At 41.2% G+C, this 13,492-nt stretch overlaps 1 protein-coding gene across 2 annotated transcripts in view; it reads left to right on the plus strand.

Moving 5' to 3' along the window:
• Window positions 1–13,492, plus strand: part of NEK11 (NIMA related kinase 11) — a 450,471-nt gene that overhangs the window by 314,785 nt on the left and 122,194 nt on the right. For both annotated transcript variants that reach the window (XM_073569426.1, XM_073569421.1), the window contains one exon: window positions 10,344–10,476. In XM_073569426.1, coding sequence (XP_073425527.1) covers window positions 10,344–10,476 — 133 coding nt within the window. The remainder of the gene's footprint in view (window positions 1–10,343; window positions 10,477–13,492) is intronic.

Here is a 13,492-nt window from a genome sequence, read left to right on the forward strand (position 1 = left end):
TCTCCAGAAAGTACAAGCTGTGATTGACGACCTGTGGGAGACAGGTCTAACCGCGAACCCCAAGAAATGTCACATCGGGCTAGAAGAAGCCCGGTATTTGGGGTATGTAATTGGGAGGGGTGTTGTTAAACCCCAGGTTGATAAGATTCAGGCGGTTCAGGACTGGCCACAACCTGTCAACAAGAAGCAGGTGTAAGCCTTCCTGGGGATCGCCGGTTATTATCGCCGGTTCATACCCAATTTTGCAGCCATCGCTACCCCCTGACGGATCTTACAAAAGGGAAAGACTTCGTCATGATTAAATGGAGTTTAGCGGCTGAAGAAGCCTTCCATAGCCTAAAACGGGCACTTTGCTCTCAGCCCGTACTGGTGACTCCGGACTTCCGCAGTGAATTTGTGGTACAAACGGATGCCTCTGATACCGGTATCGGGGCCGTACTCTCACAAGTGAGGGACGGAGTGGAACACCCAGTCCTCTATCTCAGCAGGAAGCTGAATAAACACGAGCAAATATATGCAGTCGTAGAAAAAGAGTGCCTCGCCATTTAGTGGGCTCTAGAGGCCCTCAAGTATTACCTGGTGGGCCGAAAGTTCAGGCTGATCACTGACCATGCCCCTCTCAAATGGATGCACTTGAACAAGGAACAGAATAGCCGGGTGACCCGGTGGTTCCTTGCCCTGCAGGCCTACACTTTTACGGTGGAGCACCGCCCAGGGGTACAGATGGGAAATGCAGATGCCCTGTCCCGAGTGCACTGTTTGGCGGGTGTCATTGCTCGACCGGAGAGGTCTGAGCAGGGGGGGGATATGTGAGAATCATGTGGGAATAGTGGATGAGGGCAGGTATATCTCGCCCAGATTCCTTTCCTATGTGGCCTAGTCTGGTCAGTATCGCACCTGCTTGCTAATGAATAATGGGAGGTGGATATAAAAGGATGCCAGGTGGTTGTGTGAGTGTCTCAGCCTGGGAACACAGAGAGCCTGTCTGTGTGAGAGACACACGTGAGTGGAAGCAGTGCCCACTGCAACTGTGGTTTGGCTGGACGGGAGAAGCCCGCCAGTTGGTAGTTAGGTTGTCCATTGTTTAGTTAGTGCCGGACAGGCAAGGATTTGTTTAATGTTTTATTTCCTTTTGCATTGCTTTCACCGTTAATAAACCTGACCCAGTGTCAGTTATACCCGAATCCCAGCTCTGCGCCTGAGTTTCATGCTGAACGCACGTGACCTTTGACCCCAGCAAAGGCGATCCCGGAGTGTTTTATCACAGTCTGCATTTCAGCAAATGAAGTTGGAGATATTGTCAAGATTTTAAATCTTTACGCTGAAGATAGTTCTTAATTACATTGGTTGTATGTTTGGGGTCATTAACCTGCTGCAGAAAAAAGGTGGAGCCAATAAAAAGCCGCTCTGATAATATTACATGATGGATAAGTATCAGTCCGTGCTTCTCATAACTGAGGACACCAAGAAATGTGCAAAGTTGAGAAACATAGACACAGTTGTTGGCCAAGGAAACTTTGCCAGTGGATGAAGATGTATAATCTTTATTTGCCTTTCAAAATCAGAAAATGCCCAATAGTGCCGTCAACTGAAAACTTACATATAATTTTTACTTACTTTTTTAATTCAGAAGATGTGCAATAGTGCCGTCAACTCACCTACTGTTCAGACTGGCCGGATGTGGTCTTCATTGAAGAAATGCTTCCAAAAAAGTTGTATCTTTAACATGGAAACAGGGCTAAGTGACTCAACTATGCAAAAAACCTATGAACTATCTTTAAGAAAGATGGAAGCAGGTGCTCGGGACTGATGAGTCAAAATGTGATGTATTTGGCCATAACTAAAGGCAGTTTTGTTTATGAAGGTCTGGAAAGTGGTACAATATTTTGTGTTTGCAGAAAATAGTGAAGCATTGTGAAAGTTCCTTGCAAGTTTGGAGCTGCATTTCAGCAAATGGAGTTGGGCATTTGATCAGGATTAATGGGGTCCTCAATACTGAGTAATACTCGCAGATACTTATCTGTCATGCAATACCATCAGGAAGTTAGCTGTTTTGCTGCAAATCTACTCTTCTGCAGAAAAATGACCCCAAACATACAGCCAATATCATTAAGAACCATCTTCAGCATAAAGAAGAACAAGGAGTCCTGGAAGTGATGATATGGTCCTAACAGAGCCCTGATCGCAACATCATTGACTCTCTCTGGGATTGCATGAAGGAACAGAAGGAATTGCACAAGCTTACATTCTTACGAGATCTGTGATTAGTTCCCCAAAATGTTTTAACAACCTCCCTGCTGAGTGCCATCAAAAAGTGTGCGTAAGTGTACCTAGAAGAATTGATGCTGTTTTGAAGGCAAAGGGTGGTCATCACTCCAAATATTGATTTGAATTAGATTTCTCTTTGGTTCATTTACTTTGCATTTTGCTAATCGATAAAAAATAAACTTGTTTTGAAAGCATCCTTATTTTACGGCATAATTTCCTAAAAAAAAAGTACATACAGTTGTAGCCAAAATTATTGACACCCCTGCAATTTTGTCAGATAATACTCAGTTTCTTCCTGAATATGATTGCAAACACAAATTCTTTGGTATTATTATCTTCATTTAATTTGTCTTAAATGAAAAAACACAAAAGAGAATGAAGCAAAAAGCAAAACATTGATCATTTCACACAAAACTCCAAAAATGGGCCAGACAAAAGTATTGGCACCCTCAGCCTAATACTTGGTTGCACAACCTTTAGCCAAATTAACTGCGACCAACCGCTTCCGGTAACCATCAATGAGTTTCTTACAATGCTCTGCTGGAATTTTAGATCATTCTTCTTTGGCAAACTGCTCCAGGTCCCTGATATAAGAAGGGTGCCTTCTCCAAACTGCCATTTTTAGATCTCTCCACAGGTGTTCTATGGGATTCAGGTCTGGACTCATTGCTGGCCACCTTAGAAGTCTCCAGTGCTTTCTCTCAAACCATTTTCTAGTGCTTTTTGAAGTGTGTTTTGGGTCATTGTCCTGCTGGAAGACCCATGACCTCTGAGGGAGACCCAGCTTTCTCACACTGGGCCCTACATTATGCTGCAAAATTTGTTGGTAGTCTTCAGACTTCATAATGCCATTCACACGGTCAAGAAGTCCAGTGCCAGAGGCAGCAAAGCAACCCCAAAACATGAGGGAACCTCCGCCATGTTTGACCGTGTTTTTTTCTTTGAATGCCTCTTTTTTTCTCCTGTAAACTCTATGTTGATGCCTTTGCCCAAAAAGCTCTACTTTTGTCTCATCTGACCAGAGAACATTCTTCAAAAACGTTTTAGGCTTTTTCAGGTAAGTTTTGGCAAACTCCAGCCTGGCTTTTTCTGTCTCGGGGTAAGAAGTGGGGTCTTCCTGGGTCTCCTACCATACAGTCCCTTTTCATTCAGACGCCGACGGATAGTACGGGTTGACACTGTTGTACCCTCGGACTGCAGGGCAGCTTGAACTTGTTTGGATGTTAGTCGAGGTTCTTTATCCAACATCCGCACAATCTTGCGTTGAAATCTCTTGTCAATTTTTCTTTTCCATCCACATCTAGCGAGGTTAGCCACAGTGCCATGGGCTTTAAACTTCTTGATGACACTGCGCACGGTAGACAAAGGAACATTCTGGTCTTTGGAGATAGACTTGTAGCCTTGAGATTGCTCATGCTTCCTCACAATTTGGTTTCTCAAGTCCTCAGACAGTTCTTTGGTCTTCTTTCTTTTCTCCATGCTCAATGTGGTACACACAAGGACACAGGACAGAGGTTGAGTCAACTTTAATCCATGTCAACTAGCTGCAAGTGTGATTTACTTATTGCCAACACCTGTTAGGTGCCAGAGGTAAGTTACAGGTGCTGTTAATTACACAAATTAGAGAAGCATCACATGATTTTTTGAACAGTGCCAATACTTTTGTCCACCCTCTTTTTTATGTTTGGTGTGGAATTATATCCAATTTGGCTTTAGGACAATTCTAGTTGTGTTTTTTGATTTAAGACAAATTAAATGAAGATAATACCAAAGAATTTGTGTTTGCAATCATTTTCAGGAAGAAACTGAGTATTATCTGACACAAATGCAGGGGTGTTAATACTTTTGGCCACAACTGTATATGTGTAAACTTATAGAATCAGTACATACACTACACCCCAAATTTATTCCATTGAGCAGAGCAGTAACTTAGCTTTCCTTCAAATGTGTTACAAGTTTTGCTTTACTGTCTTCACTTTGTATCTAAATACACTGGCCCAGGCAATGTGCCCCCTCTAGTTACACATCTGCATAGAGAGTGTCCCTCAAAATAGTCATAGTTCTACCCATCTATTCCCTTTCTCCCTTAGGTAGGTGCAATGAATTATCGACCTAGAGCAGGTGAGCAGAGAGGAGGGGGTGGTTTTGCATAACCCCCTTAATATTATAATCTGATAGTGCAAAGGAAAAAAATCTCTATTAATCATGTTATGTCTTTAGTCATCTTTAATCTCCCAAATTTGATGTTACCATATTCAACCGGGATGAAGAATCAGTGTTAAATCACTTTGTAACAGAAATGCAGATCTGTTTACTGTATGAGATCAGTTGGTTATTGTACAATTTATCTCCACCAACATCAGCGGTTATTGTATCTACATCCACCAGATATGTTTAGATACAACCCCTCCCGTCTCGTCCCTGTCTCAGGGCAGCATGACATAAAGCCAACATGCAAATTGTTTTATAGATTATTTCCTTTTTGTGCTGCACTAAGAATATTGCCTAAGAAATCAGTCATTCCTTTAGCTCTGACTGTTCAATAAAGGAATACACTGAGTTGTGCTTTCCTGGTGCTTTGTGTCAGCTCTGGTGTTTCAGCTCTTACTTTGCTCTTTTATACTATGTTATACATTTGTTTTTTTTTTTCAGATTTAATATAATATTATTTAGCTCAGTGAAAATCTACAGTAGATAAATACACCCACGACTAATTAAGAGTGCGGATTATTGCTGTAGATTTGTTAGTATATTGCTTTCTTGGGAAATTAACCAGGCTCACCACCAAAAAATAAAAATTATTTCTAGATTTTTGTATTTAAAACAATTAATACTAACAGTAAATGGCATAATCATTGTCATTTGGCGGCTTTTGTTGGATTCCTCAAAAGTACCGATTTTCATTGCCGATAGAGAACGAGAAAATATAAAAATTATAAAGTTAAACTTATTAAATACAAATTGACTCTTTAGAGAGGAAGAAGGCTTGAGCACTAGCGCCACCTACTCTCCCTGATGGAAGTTATGTCGCTTATCCATGTTATGTAAATAAAAGCTTATAACCTGACATTAAATTCATCCATTGGTTGTATAAATGTCATGTCGGACGCTATTCACACTACAGCGTCCGGCAGGCAGAGGTAGTTTCACCTCCGTCCACTTGTCATGTCGGACGCTATTCACACCACAGCGTCCGGCAGGCAGAGGTAGTTCCACCTCCGTCCACTATAGCCTCAGTGGCGCCGGCTTGATTTTCTCAGGCTATCGGGGGTTAATCCAGCTGGAGATCAGGTTGGATGTTTGGTCACGCCCACGGTCTTTAAATAGTCGTGCTGGCCTATGGGCGTCGCCGATTATAGCTTGTGTTTCATTCCAAGTGGTTCCGGTCTGGAGTGGAGGTGTTGGAGAGAGAGAGAGATTCGTATCTGGTGGCGTATGATCCGTTGTTACCTTTTCACCTTCCCATATTTGTATTTTGTTGTGCCCTGTTCACATTACTGTATAGTCCTGTGTGTATGCGGCGCGGTGCAGTTTAAGTTCTCCCTGTCATTATTGTGTGGGGCTTTGGTGGTTTGTCTCCTCACTGGGTGGAGGGTGGAGGGTTAAGCTTAGGGCTGAGCAGGAGATAAGGAAAGGTTGGAGGCTCAGGCATTTGCACCATCAGCAAAAACCCTGGGTTGAGGGTCAGACAGGGTTTCCCCTAGTTAAATGGACACCACAGGGGCCCCGGGTATTTCAGCCTTAGTTGACCTAAGCCCCGCGTGACAATAAATTTTTCTTTTGAAAGCTGAAACCCTCCGAAATGTGGTTTAGGTTAAGAAAATAAATTTGCATCAATGCAGAAATATTGATCATTTAATGGACACAGAATGGTCAGATTTTGGCAAGACAAAAGTTTTGTCGGCCACAGAAAGTAATGTGATATTCAAACAAATAATTAACTTAAAATACAAATATATATTGCATAACATTGGTGAATGAAGTTGTGGTGCTATTAGAGTGATATTTAATATTTTGTGTGACTTCCATGAGCTTGAAGGACTGCATCCATGCAGTTCAACAATGATTCAAAAATTTATTAATGAAGTCATCAGGAATAGCAAAGAATGCAGTCTTACATGCCTCCCAGAGTTCAGCTACATTCTTTGGTTTTGTCTTCCAAGCTTCCGCTTTCATCCTACCCTAAACAGACTCAATGATGTTCATGTCTGGTGACTGGGCTGGCCAGTCCTTGAGCACCTTGATCTTTTTTGCCTGGAGTAACTTTGTTGTAGAGATAGATGTATGAGATGGAGGACCATCCTGCTGCAGAATTTGACCCCTTTTATGATTTGGAATATAAGAAGTAGATAATACTTCTTGATATTTTAGGCTATTGATATTGCCTTCCATCTTGCAAATGTTTCGCACAGCCCCATACTGAATGTAACCCCAGACCATGATCTTTCCACCACCAAATGTAACTGTTTTCTGGGTGTCTTTTGGATCCATACGGGCTCCAGTAGGTCTCCTGCAGTATTTGCAGCGGCTGTTGTGTAATTCTACTGAAGATTCATCAGAGAATTCCACCTTCTGTCACTTTTCCAGCTTCCAACTGTTCAGCAGGCTGTGGGACTTTGCAAATGCCATACGGTTTTTTATTTGCCTTTTGTTTAGTGCTGGCTTCTGGGCATTGATTCGACCATGGAGGCCATTTCGAGACAGAATCCTACAAACTGTTCTAGTTGACACAGGGACTTGAGGTGACGAGGCCTGTTGGAGCTCTGTTGCAGTAGAAGAGGGGCTTGCTTTGGATTTTCTAACCAACAAACGTTCCTCCTGAGCAGTTGTCTTGCGGGGTCTGCCGGACCTGGACTTGTCAAACACATCTCCAGTCTCTTTGAATCTTTTTTTTAATTCTTTGTACTTCACGCTGAGACACATTAAAGGTGCCAGCCACCTCTGCAGTGGATCTGGTCTTCAGCCTCTTTATAATCCAGGCTTTGGTCACAGGGTGGATTTTTGGCATGTTGTCAAAGCTCAAGTTGCAGCTCAAGTGAAGGTCTGGGGTGCTGGGTTTCTTTTTATACACACCCACTAATGAACCGATCATTTACTGAGCACAGGCGAGGATGTAAGCTAGGATTGGGTGCATTATATGACCAGGCGACAAAACTTTTGTCTTGCCAAAATCTGACCATTCTGTGTCCATTAAATGATCAATATTTCTGCATTGGTGCCAATTTATTTTCTTAACCTAAACCACATTTCGGAGGGTTTCAGCTTTCAAAAGAATAATTTATACAACCAATGGATGAATTTAACGTCAGGTTATAAGCTTTTATTTACATAGCATGGATAAGCGAAATAACTTCCATCAGGGAGTGTATTGGAAGTAGCAATCCTAAATGTCAATATCGAATCTTTAACAAGCCTTGCCATGTGACTTAGACTAGAAGACAAACCAGAATCTCAAATTTCAGACATAGTGTTTCAGGGTGTTGCCCCTCGTCAGTGCAAAGCATGAGATCTGATTTGACCTATTGAGAGGGTTCTGACTGGGATCTAAGGGGTATCGTTTCTCCTTATGGAGAGTGTCATGGCAATGTAAGGAGGCATATAAGCCATGTAATGCTACTCTGGGATTATTTAATTTTCCAGAGGAGCATTGCATGGCTTATAAGCCCTCCTTACACTGGCATGCCAGGCATGTCACTACCCAAAAGGAGAAGCGGTAAACCATAGATCAAAGTTTGATTAAAGTTGTTGAACTTAAAGGTATTTTACCTGAAATGTAATTTCAAAAACAATTTAAGCGGGCACCATCAATAAATAGTACAAAAATATAACCTACTGGGATCGCCAAATTTACATAGAGATACTATAGATTCTAAATAGATAAAAGACTATGCAAAGAAATAATTTAGGATCACCACACTAATAACTAGTAATTGTGAAAAAATCATAAATTTTTATTGTACATCAGGTCATGAAACACTACACACAGTAACAACATTTAAAAACATTTTACCTGAAATGTAAGTTACAGTATCACCTAATAGCCAAAGCACAGGTTATAGCTTGTTTGATGCTGGGGTCCGACAAAACTGTAGAAAGGGCTTTGGAATATCCCACTTGAATGAAGCAATGGTCCCACATTTGCCCATCTGCTACATTCTTTTGTGAGAATATTGGACCAAGCCAAGCTCCATGTTTGGATATGTCCGACAGTATCATAGATAATGAGAGGAGATATGGTGCACATGCAGGACCTCAGCTCCATTTAAAGGTGGATATGGAATAACTTGCATTTATAGTATGACTCCTTTAAAATAAAGGATAATAAATAAAGGATTCATAATTCTGCTAGCCTTTTATGGAAACAATTGAGGACACATTTTGAAAATCAATTTAATTAATTGACGTATAAAATGTAATCCTGTTACTTAATTCCTGCCTTAATTATCCAGCCTGGGACTATAGGTAGAAACAATACTAGACCAGCACCGTCGTCAGCCAGTTTCTCACTGCATAGCTCCAGGTGATTGACAGGTCTCTCCAGGTGTACATGGGGGAGACCTGTCAATCAACAAAAACTTTAGGCTATGTGCCCATGTAGCGTTTAAATCCGGACACTGAAAACCGGTCTCCTTCCCAGAAATCGCGTGTTTTTTCGACGCAATTTTACCGCGATTTTGCCATGATTTTCACGTGCGATATTCAAGCACTTTCCAAGCGATTTGAAGCATCGCTTGGAAAGTGATTGACAGGTTGGTCACACTCGTCAAACATAGTGTTTGACAAGTGTGACCAGGTTTTTACTATTGAGGCCGCCTATGCGGCCTCAATAGTTAAAGAATGTAACAAATAATTAAAAAATAAAAAATCGGGGTATATTTACCTTCCGACGCCCGGGATGGCAGCGCGGGACGTCGGAAGGTAAATATACCCCGATTTTTTATTCTTTTTTTTTACAGGGGTATGGTACCCAGGGCCTGGAGGACAGTCTCCTCTCCTCCACACAGTGGGTACCAGCCGCACATGAGACGCTTAACTTCGCGCATGGTGGGCATAGCCACATGCGGGAAGTAAGCGATTCTCATGCATTCCTATGGGAGCGGAATCGTGGCAATTCTTTGAATGAGCATGCTGCGATTTTTTCCGCGATGCGATTCCGCCGCGGAAAAAAGGGCAGCATTAGCACAGCATGTGCGGAATGCCATAGGAATGCATGGGAGGCGTTCAAACGTTTTTGCAGCGTTTTCGCGCCGAAAATCGCGGCAAAAACGCTTAAAAATCGCATCGTGGGCACACAGCCTTAAACTATGTTTTCTTTGAAACACTCTGGTGCACCTGGCTGAAATCATGCAGCCAGGATCTGATTCAGGATGTCCATGGTTGGGCAGCATGAATCAAGTAACCTTTAATTTTTATGTAAAAATATTAAAAAGTCAGCATATGAGCTAGATGTTGTTTTTATCTACCAGATAAGTGTATGTCAAATTGATTAGATGCAGTGTATCGCAAAAGTGAGTACACCCATGACATTTTTGTAAATATTTTATTATATCTTTTTATGGGACAACAATGAAGATATGACACTTTAATACAATGTAAAGTAGTCAGTGCAGCTTGTATAACAGCGTAAACTTGGTGTGCCCTCTAAATAACTCGACACACACCTGAGACCTTGTAACACTAATGAGTCACATGACACCAAGGATGGAAAATGGCTATACTTAGTGATGTACTCAATTTTGTTGCCAGCGAGTGGTTTAGACATTAATGACTATGTTTTGAATAATTTAGAGGGCACACCAAATTTACACTGTTTTACAAGCTGTACACTGACTACTTTACATTGTATGAAAGTGTTGTCCCATGAAAATATATAACAAAATATTTACAAAAATGTGATGGGTGTACTCACCTTTGTGATATACTGTATTTGAATAATATACAATGAGAGGAATTCGACTTCAGAGCCACCAACACCCATTAAGCTGGAATGGCAATGATGACTTTGTGATTATGTTGTCTGTGTACAGTATGATGTATTGTGACATTCATTTATTTCACTTTATTCTGTAATACAGGGAGATGATGACACCCCAAAGCACCTGATACAGTCAGAACCAATAGGTGCAAGAAAATATAACTCACATGACCACTGTGAGGACCATAATGAAATATCAGATAGGCTTTGTGAATCAGAGCCTCCATGTCATGGTAAGTAATCTCAAATTAATACTGGATACTGAACAAAACAATATATTAACATGTACAGGGTGGGCCATTTATATGGATACACCTGGGGTGGCCATGTATATGGATACACCTAAATAAAATGGGAATGGTTGGTGATATCAACTTCCTGTTGATATCACAGGAAGTTGATATCATTAGTATATAGGAGGGGGAAAACTTTTCAAGATGGGTGGTGACCATGGCGGGCATTTTGAAGTCTGCCATTTTGGATCCAACTTTATAAATGGCCCACCCAGGTGTATCCATATAAATGGCCCACCCTGTATTATGATAGCATGTCTCTAACCATTACTGCAGGTATACTTAGAAGCATTTAGTTACATTACAAGGGAAGAAATAGCTAAAGTGGAAATGAGAGGTAGGTTATTAGTCTGGGAGTGAGCCAATATCCATGGCCCCTTCCCAGGCTATTAATATCAGCCTGCAGTTATCTGCTAAGCCTTTGTTGGTTATTAAAAATAGTGGGAACCCCACATCATTTTTTTGGGGATTCCCCCTTTTAATAACCAGTAAAGGCTAAGTAGACAGCTGTGAACTGACATTAATAGCCTAGGAAGTGCAGTGATTAGTGTCCCCTTCTCAGACTGTTAAGACCAGCTCTCAGCTGTCTCCTTTCCCTCAGCTGGTTAATAAAAATAAGGGGAACCTCATGCCATTTTTTCTTTTATTTATTTAATTATTAGCTAAATACATGTACCGTAAGCTACACACACTGCACTAATTATATATATCATTGACATCTTTCTATCCTATATATGTATCTATTCTATTTTGACAGTGCACGCTGTGAATTTACTGTACTCGGCTGATGAAATGACAGGTTAACTATGAGATAAGGTGTGTAAAAATTGCGCAGCACACGCATGGTCTGTTTGCAGTGAGATTTTTTGCTCGCACCCATTGATTTGCATTAGTGAATCTCAGGTGTTTTACGCGTCCATACGCAGCATGCTGCAATTTTTTCTGCACTCCAATTCCAGATGAACACTGCCTAATTGAATAACATTGTGGTGTGTGCAGCGCAATTTTTTTCTCAGATTGTCGATTTTATACGCAGATGTGAGCGAACCCTAACTCTTACTATGCGCCTTGTTTGTTAAAAACTAGAAACTTTTCTGAAATACAAAGACATTGCTATTTAAGAAGCACATCATTTCTGATTTAGACTGAATTTATTACTGTTTTATAAAAGCTGCTACTTCCAACAGTTCTGAATATAATGTTATGAGCAGTCTGATCTGAAGCTTACACAATGTGTCATTTATTGCCTCGAGAGATTGGGTTGCCGAAAAGAATTTCATGAAAAGACCTTGAATATTATAAAACTAAGTTTTATAACTGCAATATTGTAATGTGCAAAGTCACAAAAGAGAGATGAAAAAAATGATATTCGTCTTTATTGGTTAATAATGCTTCTTATTAAAAAGTTACGAAGGAAAACCTAAGTTTATGAAGTAACAACAAGTTATTCTTCTTATACGGCCTAATTGGCATATCCCGAAAGGAAGCAGCCATTAAAAAGACCCAGTTTTTTGCATACTTTTAATGCTATTGAAAATCCTCTGTGAAGCAGAAGGAAGAACTTATTACTTCCAGCAAACACTTATCCCTCCATTTAATTGTTTATGGGTATGGATGTAATTTACTTATGGGTTCTCAGCATTTCTTCAGGGAGGATGCTCAATAAAAAGAATTGCCTCTTTTAACTCATAAGATAGCGAGATCATGTAATTGTGGCTGCGGCGTTTTCTGCCAACGATACCTGGAGCGTGTTAAATATTAAATCTGCCAAGGTGACAGAACAGAGCAGTCTGGACTCTTGTAAACAGCAAAATCTTAGGCTAGACAAAAAGTAAAATAATGAATGGAATTTAAGTGGAACACAAAATATAAGTGCTACAGAAAAATAATGTAATAACTGCAGGTACGGTGGATGATCGGACCCGATCCTAGTGATCTGCTTGTATAAGCCTCAATGGGGATGTAGGAACTGGAGGATCTGGTAGTTCTTCTGACATGTCTGGTTTATTAAATACTTATATTACTTATAAAATACCAATTCTAGAGTTTTTTTTAGAATTGTATATTTTTTTCCTTTTATATTCTTATTGGAATTCTATTGGTTAATAGACAACAGGATATTACTTCGTACTTGTCAATAGGGTGTGGCACTATGTAATGACCCTGATCTCCTCACTATCCAACAACCCCAAGAAACTTTTTGACACCTTTCACTCCCTCCTCAGGCAAAAAGCACAAGCCCCTATCACAGACATTTGTGCTGATGACCTGGCCTCCCACTTTATAGAGAAAATAGACAATATCCGCCAGGAAATCCGCTTCCAATCACCAAGTTCAGTGACTCCCATCCCTCCCTGCATTTCCCCTGGCTCACTCTCCACATTCGATCCCATCACAGAAGAAGAAGTCACCAGGCTCCTCTTCTCTTCTCGTCCGACTACATGCACAACCGACCCCATTCCCTCACATCTCCTCCAGTCTCTCTCTCCAGTCGTCACAACTCACCTAACTACAATCTTTAATCTCTCCCTCTCCTCTGGCATTTTCCCCTCCTCCTTCAAACACTCTATCATTACTCCATTACTAAAGAAACCCACCCTCGACCCATCCTGCACAAACAACTACAGACCAGTCTTCAATCTCCCCTTCATCTCTAAACTCTTGGAGCGCCTGATATACTCCCGCCTTACCCATTACCTCTCCACTCACTCCCTTCTAGACCCTTCACAGTCCGGTTTCCGCCCCCTACATTCGACAGAAACTGCACTCATCAAAGTGACCAATGACCTTCTGACAGCAAAACGTAACGGTGACCACTCTCTGCTCATTCTTCTCGACCTTTCTGCAGCTTTCGACACTGTTGACCACCCTCTCCTACCCTCTAGGCTCCAGTCACTAGGCATTAAGGACACTGCTCTCTCCTGGTTCTCCTCCTAGCTTTATGATCGCTCCTTCA

This window comes from Dendrobates tinctorius, unplaced genomic scaffold, assembly GCF_039654945.1.
Source record: "Dendrobates tinctorius isolate UK_male_01 unplaced genomic scaffold, ASM3965494v1 ptg000005l, whole genome shotgun sequence".
Lineage (NCBI taxonomy): Eukaryota > Metazoa > Chordata > Amphibia > Anura > Dendrobatidae > Dendrobates > Dendrobates tinctorius.